At 38.1% G+C, this 14,309-nt stretch overlaps 1 protein-coding gene across 3 annotated transcripts in view; it reads right to left on the reverse strand.

Annotated features, from left to right (window-relative positions):
* Positions 1 to 12,175, reverse strand: part of TFPI (tissue factor pathway inhibitor) — a 132,447-nt gene extending 120,272 nt beyond the window's left edge. The window contains exons 1-2 of one of the 3 annotated variants that reach the window (XM_074548165.1): positions 11,957 to 12,175; positions 8,458 to 8,542 (exon numbers count right to left, since the gene is read on the reverse strand). In XM_074548165.1, the coding sequence (XP_074404266.1) occupies positions 8,458 to 8,481 (24 nt within the window). In that variant the 5' untranslated portion in view covers positions 8,482 to 8,542; positions 11,957 to 12,175. Of the gene's footprint in view, positions 1 to 7,315; positions 7,334 to 8,457; positions 8,543 to 11,956 lie in introns of those variants that run through there. The other 2 variants (XM_074548167.1, XM_074548169.1) reach the window with 2 other exon arrangements.
* Between the last annotated feature and the right edge of the window lie 2,134 nt (positions 12,176 to 14,309).

Raw genomic sequence — 14,309 nt, forward strand, 5'->3', positions numbered from 1 at the left:
TTACCCATTTTAAAATAGTAACAGTATGAATATATCAATTCATTCACACTCTTTGAACTTTCTATGACCATTTCTGAGGGGAAAAATCAAACCCCTCTAAGTGGCCTGGCCCCAGTTCACTGCTCTGTGCATCACACAAGGGGGTGCTTAAGGTGAGATGGATTGGATACATTCCTAAGCACACAAGGCAGCAATGTCAGAGAGGTAAGATTTTTTTTTTTTAAAAAGGAAGATGCATAGTAAGCCCAGGAATTTTATAAAACAGGATTTTAAGCTGCTACTGAAAATGTGTCTGCTGCCCAAAAACCAAAACAGCATAAATGGATGAATTCTTATGGGCTGTTAACTGATCCCAGATTTGCTCTAACAGTTCATCTCCCTGAAAGGCTCTTAGAGCAGCACTAAAGGGCAAAGCAGCTCTCTCTACATATTGACTCTGGGATAATGAAACAAATTCAGCTGATAAATGGTAACACTTAACTTGCTATTGTCTGCATCCACTGGAGACTTGGTTATAGCTCTGAATATCTGCAGTAAATCACCACTTTAACTGGGGTGCTGCTTCACATTGATCTTCGTGGGTTACTTTCGAGTTTTCATTTTTTAAATAAGCCCCTCATTTTGTAGCTAAACAGATAAATAATTGTTCAGTGATATCAAGAAGCAGGTCACTGTAATTGACCTGACATGAAAATAGGAGGGAAATATCCTTAATTACACCATTTATCCTGAGATGCTATTCACTCCTGTCCTTGTGCAGTTCCTGCCATGTGTTCTTGAGAGTAGCCAGCAAAATTATTTCATAGTTCAGTTACTTTATTAGGTGCTTTCAAGCATCAATTGGTGAAGATATAGGTACAACTATACAATTTTGCCAACTCTTCAAAAACTATTCTCTAAATAACAAAAATCAGGAATGTGTGACCTCATCCTTTTCAAAGCATGTAAGCAAAAAGAGACTAATAGTAAACATTTGTGTGATATGGTAATAGGGATAAGATGTTAAGCATTAAAAACTCAGTTATCTTGATACTCTGATATCAGCACTTATCTAATAAAATAACTCAGATTACTCACCCTACTGAATTCTTCTTGGGGTTACTTCTTGTCTGGCTAACAGCTATCATTAGAATAGATAAAGCAAAATTTGTATCAGTGAAATATTTCTAAATTCTAAGTCTCAATCACTGAGGAGTTAAGGTCAGCTCCAGTGACTCTGTGTTTTGATTCCATAAGCATCATAGTATAGACTGCATGGCAACAGTTCAGTCCTAAATTGTCACTGAAGCAATGACAGTATAAAATTTATTTATGACTGAAGAATGGTAGAGATGCCAAGTGCCCATTTAGCACATTTGTTATCCAAAAATGGTGGTGTCTATTCTACGCTTGAATGCATTTCCTTAAGTGGCCTGACTATTTGAGGGAAGTGAATTTTAATTACTTTCTGATAGAAGATGATGAAACGTATTTAGGCGCAGAATTTAAGTATATGTTTTAATATTTCCCTTTCACTGAGGAAGTTAGTAAAATGAGAATTGAAGGAATACTTTCCCAAGTGTCTACTAATTTCAGGAATCACAATTTGAGATACTAGGTTAGTGTATCCTGAGGGAACTTGAACAGTTGTACCAAAATCCAGCCAATATTATCTGAACCATAAATAGCTGCTGCCTAGATTAGAGTAACCCAGCCTAAAGTTAAAAAAGAGAAAAAAGAGCTGTTGGGCACCAATGGATTACTTTCTCTGATGAAAGATGCCAGCTGAATTCAGGGTGAATAAATGCAGCTGGAAACTATTGCTTAGTCAAGTAAGATAACTGCAGTTCACAGGACAGGAACCCAGTGTGATTCATTAGTCACATTGCAAAATAATTGATTCCACACAATTCCATTTCTAGCAATAAACAGTTTGAGGATGAAGATATTAACCTTTTGGATCAAATAGAAAGCAGACTGTACTCCAGCACGCTAAAGAGGTTAGAGAGTGAGTAATAATTACAGAGAACTGAAAGAGACGGAAAATATTTTCCCTGAACTGTTTTCAGTGTAAACAGAAAACCAGGGTTGGGGTTTTAAAATGATCAGCAAAGATAGCAATTACTTGTTTCTTCCCATTGGCTGAGTAGTTTAAGAGCTCTTTTTGAGATGCAAGCCTGTGCAGAACTCCGTCCCTCAGTCCAAGAGAAATCACAGCTGAAATTCTTAATTCTATAGTACTTTACACAATAGTAAATTACAGGACACAGCACTGAGCAGCAGTCCCCATCACTGAGGGGTTTCCATTCCTCATCACAGGAGTGAAATCAAGAAAGAAAAATCACTCCTTCTGCATCCTCTAGCAAAGGCATAGCCAGGGTAAAGAGGAATGCTTCAGCAAGAGAATTCACACAACCAATCTGACACTTGTTGTACCACACTGAAATTTTACCAGTGGGGACAATATCCAATTTTAGGAAGAAGCACCAAAATCTTTATTGACTGTCCAACTATGTCCAACTCCAGACTGTCCCTGGAAGCCATTCCTGCCTTATTTCTGTCCACCATGCTTATTACAAAAAATACCTTTCAGAACAAAGTCAATCTGTAAATAAAAGCATCATGCAGATTGTTAAAGGTGCATTGCTTTATGAGTTCCTGTTGGGTTTTCTTGTGGAATTTAAACTGCAGTGAACAGAATTATCCTGGGAATTATGGATTAATATGTGTATTTTGCTTCTGACACCTTTATTGAAGTTGATAACAGCAGCACATGTTAGCTTTTCATTTCAACACCTTGTTACAGTAATTCTCCTGATTTATTTTGCTAAGTGTGCCTTCAGATGTTGACTCAGACAATTTTCTCTTTTCATTACCAAATACAACAAGGATAGGGAAATAATTCAAAATTAAAATACCATCACATTAAACATTGCTGATGAACTCTTTTCTATCTCACTTCTGCAATCAAAACAGAACAGACAATGTAGCTTAGTTTCAAAGAACCAAACCTGATTTCTAAAGTTCCTAAGACTCAGTGAGGAGCTCTTTGCCTCCATGTTTTGATTTTTGCATTACATAGAGAACAGAAAGCCCCGACCCTGAAGTGCTCAGCTGTACCTACTTACAGATTCACTACTGAAAGCAGTATATATTTCAAAATTTAATCATGTATCACAAACAGAACTGCTTCTCATGCCAAAGTACTTCCCCACAAAATTGTGTTTCAGAATAAAAAAAAAAAAAGTCATTATCTTTAGGCAATGACATCTTCCCTAGCTGAATTGTGCCTCTCCTACAAAACCAAGCCGCCTTAGCATCAGGATTACAGAGGCAGAAGTGGATAAAACCTTGCTCCTGGTAAAATAGTCAGTGGAACATTTGTGCCTCTAGCCTGGCTGCAGGAAAAGCAGGAAAATGTCAAGTGAATATGTCCAGTAGATGAAATTCCATGTGTTAACAGTGCTTAAAAATGCATTGAATTATTATGTGAATTATTGCCTTTCTGGCAAGCTGAAACAGCTGTCGCTGAAAAAAGATTTCATCATGTGTAACATGATGAAATATAACAGAGGGAAAGTTAAAAACTCACTGTTCAGGTAGGTAAAGGTCATTCCTGGTACACTGTAGTCATGCAGTTACACTTCTGGAGTGTAAGACAAAAACACTAACTCTGTATGCTACAAAAGGTGTAGAGAAAAATTCCTAATGCTCACAGTGTTTCAGGGTATTAAAAACTAAAACAATACCAAAAGGTTATTTATGAAAACAAAACCAAATTATTTCTGTCAGGTAAATATACTGAATTTTAAACTTGTTCTTAAAACATCGTGACTTTAGAATATGAGGAGAAATATTGATAGAAGTACAATCTAACTAGGATTTAAACAAAGACATTTTTAGTGGGGAGGCTGGGAAGGGCTCTCATTTGCAGAATGCCAGGGAGACATTTGGGAAGCAGCTCACCCTGTGCTTCTCTGTCCTGTGAGAAGCTTTGTGTCCCAGGACAAAGCAATGTGAACTGGAGAGGTTTGCACAAAACCTGCCACCACCGAAAAGATGCTTGGTTATTACAGAATATTGGTTATAGAGGGAAAACTGTTGGATAAGATTGCTCTCACCTATTAGATATTGAAATGCCTTAGCTTCAGCCTGATAAGATGATTTACATCTGGATGGACTTTGAATCAGAATTAAATACTTACATAAAGAAATATTCTGATCCTATCTAGTTTATAGCCTTCTAACAGAATAAAAGAACCAAGAAACATCTTCAGAACTAGAAGAAAAAGAAGTATTCTTGCAGCACATTCTGAAAACTTTCATGCAGAAACTGTCCCATTAGTACATTGTTCCACCAGTCTGACGTGTCTGTTCATTTGCAGGAGATGATTTCTCACCCAAAATACATTTCAGCACTTAAACATTGGGGGGAGTTTTAAGACTTAATTTTTCATACAAAAATCATGGCTGTGATGTGTACCTAGAAACATAAAAGAATTGAGGGTGGATGGAGGGTGATATTTAATGATCTAGAGCACATCTGTGGATGATCTAAAGGAAAAAAGACTTGTTTTTGAGATAAAGAAAGCAGGAAAAAGGACTGTATATGATGATTCATAAAAGCAATGAACAAGTAAATTTTTTTTTATAGACTCTACTAATGCAATCTGGATGAGATCTACACAATATACTTCAAGAAGAGGAACAGAAGGTGGTTTAGCAGTCTTTCTCAAGTTGGGCAGTTTAGGGGTGAAAGGCTTCTCTTCTAGCCTTGGGCCATGACCACTGCAAGTTCCTGCAAAGGAGCCCAAGAGCCCCAGCCCTGATGCTGTTGAGCAGGAGCTGCCTGCACACAGCAGACATCCAGAGCGAATCCAAAGGCAGCAGGGGCTCAGGAGCTGACACCTGTGGGGTCTGGGGACATGAATTTTCACCTGGGCTGCAGCGTCACTGTGTACAAGGGTGGCACTGCTTCTGCAGCCTCTGCTGTGCCACAGCTTCCACTGCTGGCACAGCCAGTGTCAGCAGGCTCTGGGAGCACATTCCTGTCCTGCACCACAACAGCAGCAATCTTTGGGAGCAAGGTCACCAGGCAGTTAAATACCAGATTTAACAACGCATCTTAAAATTGGTCAGTTAAGAAATTGTTATATTTTAACTCCTTGCTGACTTTCCTAAGAACTGGAAGGACTCAAGAAAGATAAAAATGTGCAGACATAAATAAGAGACTGGTTGTATTTGTTACAGCTGAGAATTTATCATGGTACACTAGGATAATTTCATCTGCAAAGAATATTGACAGAGACTTTGGCAGAATTAATATTTCAAATCATTTCCTTGTTCCATCAGCACTTCTCTGCATTTGCCACTCTCCCACATTTAATGCCAGTCTGTAGGAAAAGCTGCAGCTAATTTGTCTAGTGACCCTAATGAATGAAACAAATCATTCTATTTACTTGAGCAGCATTCTGATTCAACAGCAATTTTCTCAGCACAGCAATTTCATTGCAGTTCCAGTGCAGAGAAATATTTTCAGCCAATGTTTAGTCATTCTCACAAGTGTTATTAAACACTGTTAGTCATACACCAGCCATCCGTATCTTAAAGCACTCCAATCTCTTATTAAGAATTAAGTTTATTATGGGGAAAGTAAGGGAAAAAAACCCCAGAAAATATTACTGAAAAATCCAAGACAGTCTATAAACTGAATAAGATCCCATAAGATTAGCTTGGATATTATTTGAAATAAAATGTTAAGTCTATTGCACATTGTTGATATTTGAAACTTGAGTATTTTCTGCAGTGATTTGCAGATAACACTCATTTGTTCAAAATCACATCATTACAGAACAAGACAAAGAATTAATGACTAAAAGCCTTAATACTTCACTCAGTTTAGCATCATGAAAGCAGAAACAGCACTGCTATATCAGAAATGATCTACAGGGGAACACATTTGTGAGATAGATTTAATTGTACAACCACATTAAAGGGTAAATTCAAGGTTAACTGCTTGAATGCCCTCATTAGAAAGAGTTTGTAGTAAATAGGCATCGTCAAGCCACTGCTAGAAATTTGTTGCTGTTGTTTTCGTGCTGAACTAGATTTCTGATATTGTTGGGTACCTCTCTCATAATTCAGTATTTGACTGTTCTCTTTGCAATCTGATTAAGGTTTAAAAATTTAGGAATGATTAATGATTGGAATGTAAAATTTATACTTAACAACTCTCATCTCTTTCACAAGATTGTTATTTGTATAAAACCTTTACATACATAACTTTGTTCCAATTTCAATACACAGGCTTTTTTTCTCCCCATTCTTTTTTAATCAAATAATCATAGGCTGAAATAAACCAGAGCTTAAACGGTGTTTCAAAACCACCTGTGCTTAGAATGAAATAAAATTATCCCCAAATTAAATTAAAACAAAATTCATATGCAAGTATAGTCACGAGCATGCAGCACGTATAGAAACAGAAAACAGCCTTTTTCCAAGATATCACTGCTGCTAAGCTGAAGCATGCAGGGCTTTTACATCATAGTCTCCCGCACACTTCAGCCCTGCTCTCCACATCCCTTCAGGCTACACAAAAACACCACCCTAATTCAGAGAGATGGCACTCTACAAAGCATTGTTCTGATTCCTACAGTCAGTTTGTCACTTTGTTCATCTGACACCAAATTCTAGGGCCAACCTAGATGATGAGCATGTATGAATAGCTGAAAATTACTTGTGGGATGGGGAAATATGAGCAATAAGTTAGGGGGAAATTCCAATTTCATCTACTTCTAAATGACAGGTATTTGCAAGGTTGCCCTTGAGGATGTATTCATTGAGATCTACTGACTAGCATCACAGGCCACTGCCAGTGTTTGTTACTGCACCAAAGACTATAATTGAAAGCTTCACATACTGCTGAAATTGTAGTTTCTGCCTCATCATTGTTTGACAAGTCTGACAGAGGCTTTACAGAGGGCTTGGAAATCAAGCTTTCAATGGATTGGCCATGTCACATACACAGATGGATCCCTGAGAGCTGGCAAACACACAGCAGTCCCCTAACACATGAACATATTTAACCCAGGAACCTCAAAGCATTAGTAGTTGTTTAATACAACCCTGATGTTAATTATTAAGCTGTCACAAAGGGAAAACAATGCTTTTCTACTAAAATAGCTGTAACATTTACTCTGAAAGTGTTTGCACATGCAGAAATCATTTGTAAACACCAATATGCCCTTCAGGTTCATACCTGGAGTAACCATAAAATACCATTTTTTTTGTTGTTAGACATCATCTTACTACTGCCAAGATCCAACTCCAGACTCACCTGTGCCACTTCAGGGCAGCTGGTCACAAGGAGAGACAAGGGGCTCAATGTGCAGATCCTGCAAATCCTTAAAACTTTTGATGCAGAAAACAGAGAACAAAAATCTCCAGACAGATAACACCTCTTAAACAATTTTATCCCATTAAATTGTCAGGCTAGAGACAGATAATGGCATTTTGGGCATTAGGCAGTGAAGACCTTTAGGAATCTCTCTTTAGGGCAAATATTTGGAGCAGGATTTATCCTTGCTTGCTACTGACAAATAAAAACACTTGCATTTTGGAATTGTGAAACTTGCTCTTGTTCTTCTAAGAATATTTTAAAGCACCTCTAATAAAAGCTAATTGAAAATCAACTCACTAACCAATTTCTTCTAATTACCTGGAATCAATGTTATTCTCATGTTTCTTCAAAGGTTTAAGAATGTGACTAAGTAGTACTGCTATGTTAATCCCCAGACTAAAATGCTTCAGTTTGAAAGAGTTATGGAAACTCTATCCAATATTATTGATAGTAATATGACAATTAATTTGAACAGCAGAGAGTAATCCAATTTGTGCTTTAAAGGAAAACTATTCGCATGATACAGAAATACATGTTCTTAAAAGAGCTGATGCCAGGAGAATTTAAAATTAAACTATCTTAATATATTACTGGTATATCACACCATTTAATGAGATTTATTATCAGATTTTCCTCCCAGAATGCTAAGTCAAATATTGGTATAGGCACCTTACTCATATCTTATTTATACATACTATTTGACATAAAGTATTTCATTTCACTTCCTTCCCCCCGACATGAATTTCCAATGATCCTTTGCCAGGAACCTCAGTTATTGCCATTCTCAACAAAGGCAGCTAATATAAACAGGATTAAATATTTATTTGCATTTGATTTCATTTTTTCTATATTTCTATTTTTTGGTAGGTTGTAGTACATATTTAAATACATCAGACTAAGAGAAAAATATGAGAGGCTGACTGCATCACAGCCACCAGAAAACACTTAATTGTTTTTTCTCTTTATTATTTAAGTACATTTTATGTGGCACACATCACTAACCTTTTTCTTTGCTTTAGTAAACCAAACACAAACACTTTCAGAAAATAACTTAGGAATGGAAAGGTGAACTTGATTACCTTATACATGTGAGACTGAAGCATTGCAAATCTTGTGCAGCTCTACAGCACAGAAGAAGCTCTTGCATACATGCAAGTTCTTCACCTAGAAAGCACAGGATAAACCAACAAAATAAAAAAAGTTTTGTAGTCCAGTTTTACAGTTTTATGTTACTACATTTAAATAGTTCCAAAGTTCTGTCACAGAATTGTTGCCTGCTGTGCCTTTATCACAAACAGCTGAGACCCACATTAGGGCTCCGAGCAAAGGAAATGTTGGAGAGTTTAAAATCAGCTTAGAAACTAAGAACTGTTATCAGAAGCAACAGCCAGCATCACAACAGGCCATTAGCTATTCTTAGGGAAGAATAAAAATCAGACATTTTCAATCAACCTGTTAACCACTTTACAAAAAGTTTGTGTGGTAATCAAGGCAAATATCCAGAGTTCTCCTCTTAGTCTGTACCAATTTCTGTACCAGAATATTCAGGACAGGAACAGGTGTGAACTCCCTGCTATGCTGTATATTAAAAAGTCAGCAAACCTTGTAAAAAGAAACCAGCACATTTAAAAGAATGTTTTTGGTCCATGGGAAATAATTTCCTTCACCTGTTAGCTTGAAATTAAAGAAAATAACTTTTGGGGTTTTTCCCCCAAGGGGAGATCCATTTTCTTGCAATTCCCCACGTATTTAGAGGGGGAATATTTCTTTTTTTTTTTTTTTTTTCAACCAAAGAACCTATTTTTAGTTCAAGGGCTTGCAGAGTTGACTTGCAATATATTTTTCAGTTGCCCATGTGACATTTTCCATTTTGGACATTTAGATCTAGTGAATTCTGTTAGAACATCTTTCATAGTTTTTTCTTTCTAATCATACCCATCATAGACTGTGTAGCTTTAATTATTTTAAGAATTACGGAAAATTCTGGTTTTTGCTCTTCTAATTCATTTCTATTACCTAAAAGAGTCTATTTTGAAATTTTTTCATTTGGTATTTGGTTGGGCCCAGATGGAGTCTCTCATTTTACCTATTGCTGTTTGCTCATCAATGAGTTCTCTGCAATGATGGACTGCTCAGGCTGATAACTGACTCTAAAATCTGCTGACTGCACTTTCCTAGAGGTCCCTGTCACTTAGAAAAGGGTCCAGGCTTCCAACCCTATAAAATTTTCTTAGATGACCACAAAAACATGCCAGCAAAGTACTTCCCCACTTTGCAGATGCAAAAATTGAAACAAAATTTGAAATACTTGATCTAGTCACAACAACAGACTTGAAAAAAAGATTTATATCCAAACCTGCTTTTAAATCTAGTCAACTAGCTGGATTTCGTAACGTCAAATGTTGAATTTACAGTTAGCAATTATTTTCTGTGATAAGATATGCTCAAGATGAGAAATTATGTGCACTGAGGCCATGGGAGTTCCCCCACTGATTCACCCAGTTCTTCATAATCCAGCAGCTGGATATTCTAATGCATATCTGACTATTTTTTCATTATTTCATCTTCTCTCCTTATGATCCCAATCTGGTGCCCACTGAATTCAAAGGAAGCAGATCAATGGTTTCCTGGGGCTTTCCATCAGCTGCAGAGCTGAGATAAGGCTGGTTTCACAGAGCAGGCAAATGTCAGAGCAGGGAGAGGGGCAGCAGCACCCCAGCCCCGGCAGCCCTGCAGGGAGGAGGTGTGGTGGGCTGGCTGAGGGTCCTGCTGCCTTCAGCCCTTCCCAAGGTGAGCCAAACTCCAGTGCCCTCCTGCCCATCCCTAACTGCCCTCCAGCAGGGCTTTTCCAGCCCTGCCTGCCTGCAGAGGAAGGAAATTATGCCTTGTGCAGGCTGGCCTAGAACAGAGACTAGATGGAGCTAAAGAATAAAGCAGGGATTTATTAAAAGGTCTCAGTGGATGCACCTTGGGCAGCTCAAGAGCCCAGCCAGGGCTACACCCACGATGGACCCAAAATGGTCACAAAATGCATGACTGGTCATGGGGTCTCTCACTTTTCTAAGTTCTGGTCCATTTGCATATTGGAATTAATTTTCCAACTACAGCTCCAGCCCGTGCAGTCCCATCCTGCCTGTTGTTCCTCTCTTTAGTCCATGTTGTTTATGCTCTTAGGCCTGAGATTTGGATCCTTTGTCCTTGTCCCCAGCTAGGGAAGGAATTGTTTTGTCTCCCTACTCTGTGAAGAAAGCTCACCATCCCCTAATATTACACACTAAAGCAGCTCATGATCTGAAAAATACGAAAGCTAAAACCGAAGCCATCAGAAAGATTGCCCTGTACTCTGTCCACAGCCTTACCATCATTAGAGTATTTTGCACCATTTGATACTCCTCACAGCACTTTTAACAGCTGCTTTTCAGTGCCTACTATAAGGAGCAACTCTATTGGCACTTGTAAGAGTATCACATATCAAACAGTATCCTTTGCACAGTAGCCTTATGTCATAGCTGAGAGAAAACATAGTGAGACAATGACATTAATAACCCTAAAATAAAAATATGAGATGGGAAGAGCTACTTCATTCACCCAGGAATAACATACTGATGCTGTACATATGTACTGTGTATAATTAAATGAATATTTTGCTTAATCTATTTAATCATCAAAGTGCAGACTTCACATATAAAGCAAAATCAGAACTCAATATCTTCTCCCCCGGAGTGCTCAGCAAAAGAGCAGTTGTTATGCATATTCATACAGCTGAGAATAGGCAATTCTTCCAGTTCAAAATTGGAAACTCTCCTTTCTTGCACTTTTTGGGCTCACAGCTGAGATAAATAATGTGCATAGAAACAGAAACCACAGTTTCCAGTCTTGAAAGATCTATCAATTTCCAAAAGGAAAAGTTGGTGGCACAATCACAAGGAAACCCAAACAATCACCCCCTGATGATGTACTTTAGCATAAGTCACAGATTTTTAAAAGGATTTTGATAGCTAAAGTTAAACTGTCAGTCTTGATTCCAAAAACACAGAAATTTATTGAATAGATAGATAAATAGCACTAGAATCTATAACCCTAAGGACAACAAGCTTTTTGAAATATCAAAAGAAATCTAATTCAGTGTGTGTTCGACAGATTTAACCCTTCAAAAGAAATCACTGAAGTTCAGTTTGGAACAATAAATACTGACACATATACAAGCTAATTGTACAATGTTCATGTTCAAAATTTGTTTTAGAAATGGGCAATCTTGTACATTTTCATGCTTTACAACATGATTCAAATTCAGTTCTACCATGACACTGTCCTTTATTGGTTTAAAATGTTTCTTGGACAAGTCTGATAATTGCTATTAACATTTAAAGAAATGTAAACCACTATTAAAATTTAGTCAAAACTGAAGCTTCAATTCACTTTTCTTTCACAATTACTTAACTGATCTCAGTGAAGCTCCCTAAATTTAAAATGTTTTATTAGGATTAATTCTGGACTCCAACTGGTGCAAAACGTACAGTCTAGGGAGAAACAAAAATTTCTATTTGTCTAACAGAGAGAGCACAGAAAACTACTCACTCTGCTTGCTCTTGGATTTGATCCTTGTTCCTCACTCTCATCAAAGAGAGACTTCCTCTAAAGGCAGGGGATAAGGCTCCTTCCTCACCGAGGTCAGTGAAGCCAAAGTTTTTAATGAAATGCTTTTCTTTCAACTGATGAAGTCCCCAGGCAGCACAAAGCTAAAATAGGGAATAATCAGTTTCAACTGCATCTTTACTGCTTTTGGTCCACAACTAAACGTAACAACATTTTACAAAAGCAGTAAGTTCCACTGTAAAATTAAGTAGTAAGTTTATTCCGGCCCAAGTCAAAAGCAGAATAAATTGCTCAGTGTAGACAGGCCTGTAACACTAACACTGTTTGTTCTGGAACCTTCCTAACATCCATGGCCTTTAACAGGACCTGGGGATTTTCATTGACCATACACAACTGGGTTAAATCTTTGCCAATTCCCCTTGATAGATAAAAAGGCTCTGTTTATTCCACAGTCTATTTGGGTTTCATTAAAAACACTTCTTGGAATGATCTAACACATTGCATCTCCTAGCAACTGAATTAACAACTACTTAAGTAACCTAAAAGACTATCCCATAAGGCCATAACTGGGACAGGGGGAAACATTGGTATTCTGCAGTGGCACCCAGGAACTCTTGGTCCTTTCCCTGCTGGTGACATTCCTGCAAAGGCAGTACCTGGCATGGTGGCTTCCTGGCGTGCGTGCAGTGCCGGAAATAACATGACAGGATTGCTCTGCTTCCCTCCTTTGCTGCAGCTATGACAAAGGAGCTGCTGCTGGCTGTGGATGCAAATGAGGCCACAAGGACAAGCAGCACCACTTAACCTTAACTGGAAAACTTCTCATGCTTCCCTGCATAATGTCCTGTTTGCCTCAGAAGTGAATCAGGCTCTTTGCAAAACACAGCATCACGGAGCACAGCTGAAAATTTTGTTGGCTTAAGAAGGAACTGCTGTGGTTGTGACCCAGGTGTCATTGCTAAGACACACCCAGGAAAGCAGAGCAAGAGAACCAAAACCTAGAAAATTTCAAGTATAACCTGCACTATTGCTAGCGTAATTAAAGCAGCAGTACAGCAAACTGAGACACAAACTGCAAGAGTCCCTTGAATTGCCTGTCACATTAGACACTCCAGAAAAGAAACTTGATAAAGCTTCAAGGACATAAAGGGATATTCTACAAAGGCCACCTAAACCTCATTGACATAATATCACATTGGATGTACTGTAGACAAGAAACAAAGCATCAATAACCTCTAATCCACACAAAGGACTTATTGTGAAAGCACTTTCAGGCAGACTAGCTTGACAAAACCAGGCTGCACAGTCAACTTTCGCAAAGGCATGTAGGAGACATGGATTTTAATTTCTATTTAGATAATTGTACTAAACTTATTGAAGTTTTGCTTAACTGGGGAAAAAAAATAACATCCACCTGCTACAAGATGGAACATAATGTCAGACAGCAAAGGGGCAATAAAAAGACACAGCATCAGAAGAGACAGACAAGATCTGGGTGACAAAAGCACCTTTTAGAGTATTTCTTCCCTCTGATCAATGCTATAGCTATTCTATACACCCTAAATTAAGCAATAAGATGTTTGACCTTGACAAGAATTAACTAGAACATAGAGTAACGTTTTGTGAAATAAAAATTTACAGCAACAGCCTGAGAAATGGTTCAGAAAAGAGGCCCTGACAGGCAGTCCCAAGGGTGCAGCGCTGCTCAGTGCCAGCAGGGAGGTGATGTGACAGAAACTGGGAAACATCACAGCAGAAAAAGTAAAAGTTAATTTTAAAAGGGTTGGATTACTCTGTCTGCCAATACACCAAATCCATGCCTGCTCTCATGAAGTAACCTTTAAAAGAAGGTTTGGTAGATATCAGTCTCCCTGTGCAAGAAGCAACAAATAACGCTGCAAAATAAGATAGTGGTAGTGCAGAGAGATGGAAACCCAACTTCCCAGCCTACCCCTCAGGGCTACCAAAATGCAGCAGTTTCATAGACCCATCACTCAGAGTTACACTCCCCTGAAAGTCCAAAATCAGAAGGGTCAAGATAAGACTGGGAGGGGTCCAAACTCCACAACCAGACTATTTAGATCCCAAATGAAATAGGCACAGGGATCTCTTGGAGGAAGTCCTTCTGCACTGAAGATCTAAAAAGGATGAACAAATAGAACCCTCAGGCTACTGCTGCCTTTGATGCTGAGCAGCATGAGTGGCACGCATAAATTTGTGATGTATTCGCCCTTGTTTCTTATTGAAGTTGCTTAATGATAACAGTAATTTTCATTCTCTCATCTCCTAGAAAAATGCTGATCATTTTTGTATTTATTTCCTAAATTGAACCCAG

Source organism: Zonotrichia albicollis, chromosome 10 (assembly GCF_047830755.1).
Source record: "Zonotrichia albicollis isolate bZonAlb1 chromosome 10, bZonAlb1.hap1, whole genome shotgun sequence".
NCBI lineage: Eukaryota > Metazoa > Chordata > Aves > Passeriformes > Passerellidae > Zonotrichia > Zonotrichia albicollis.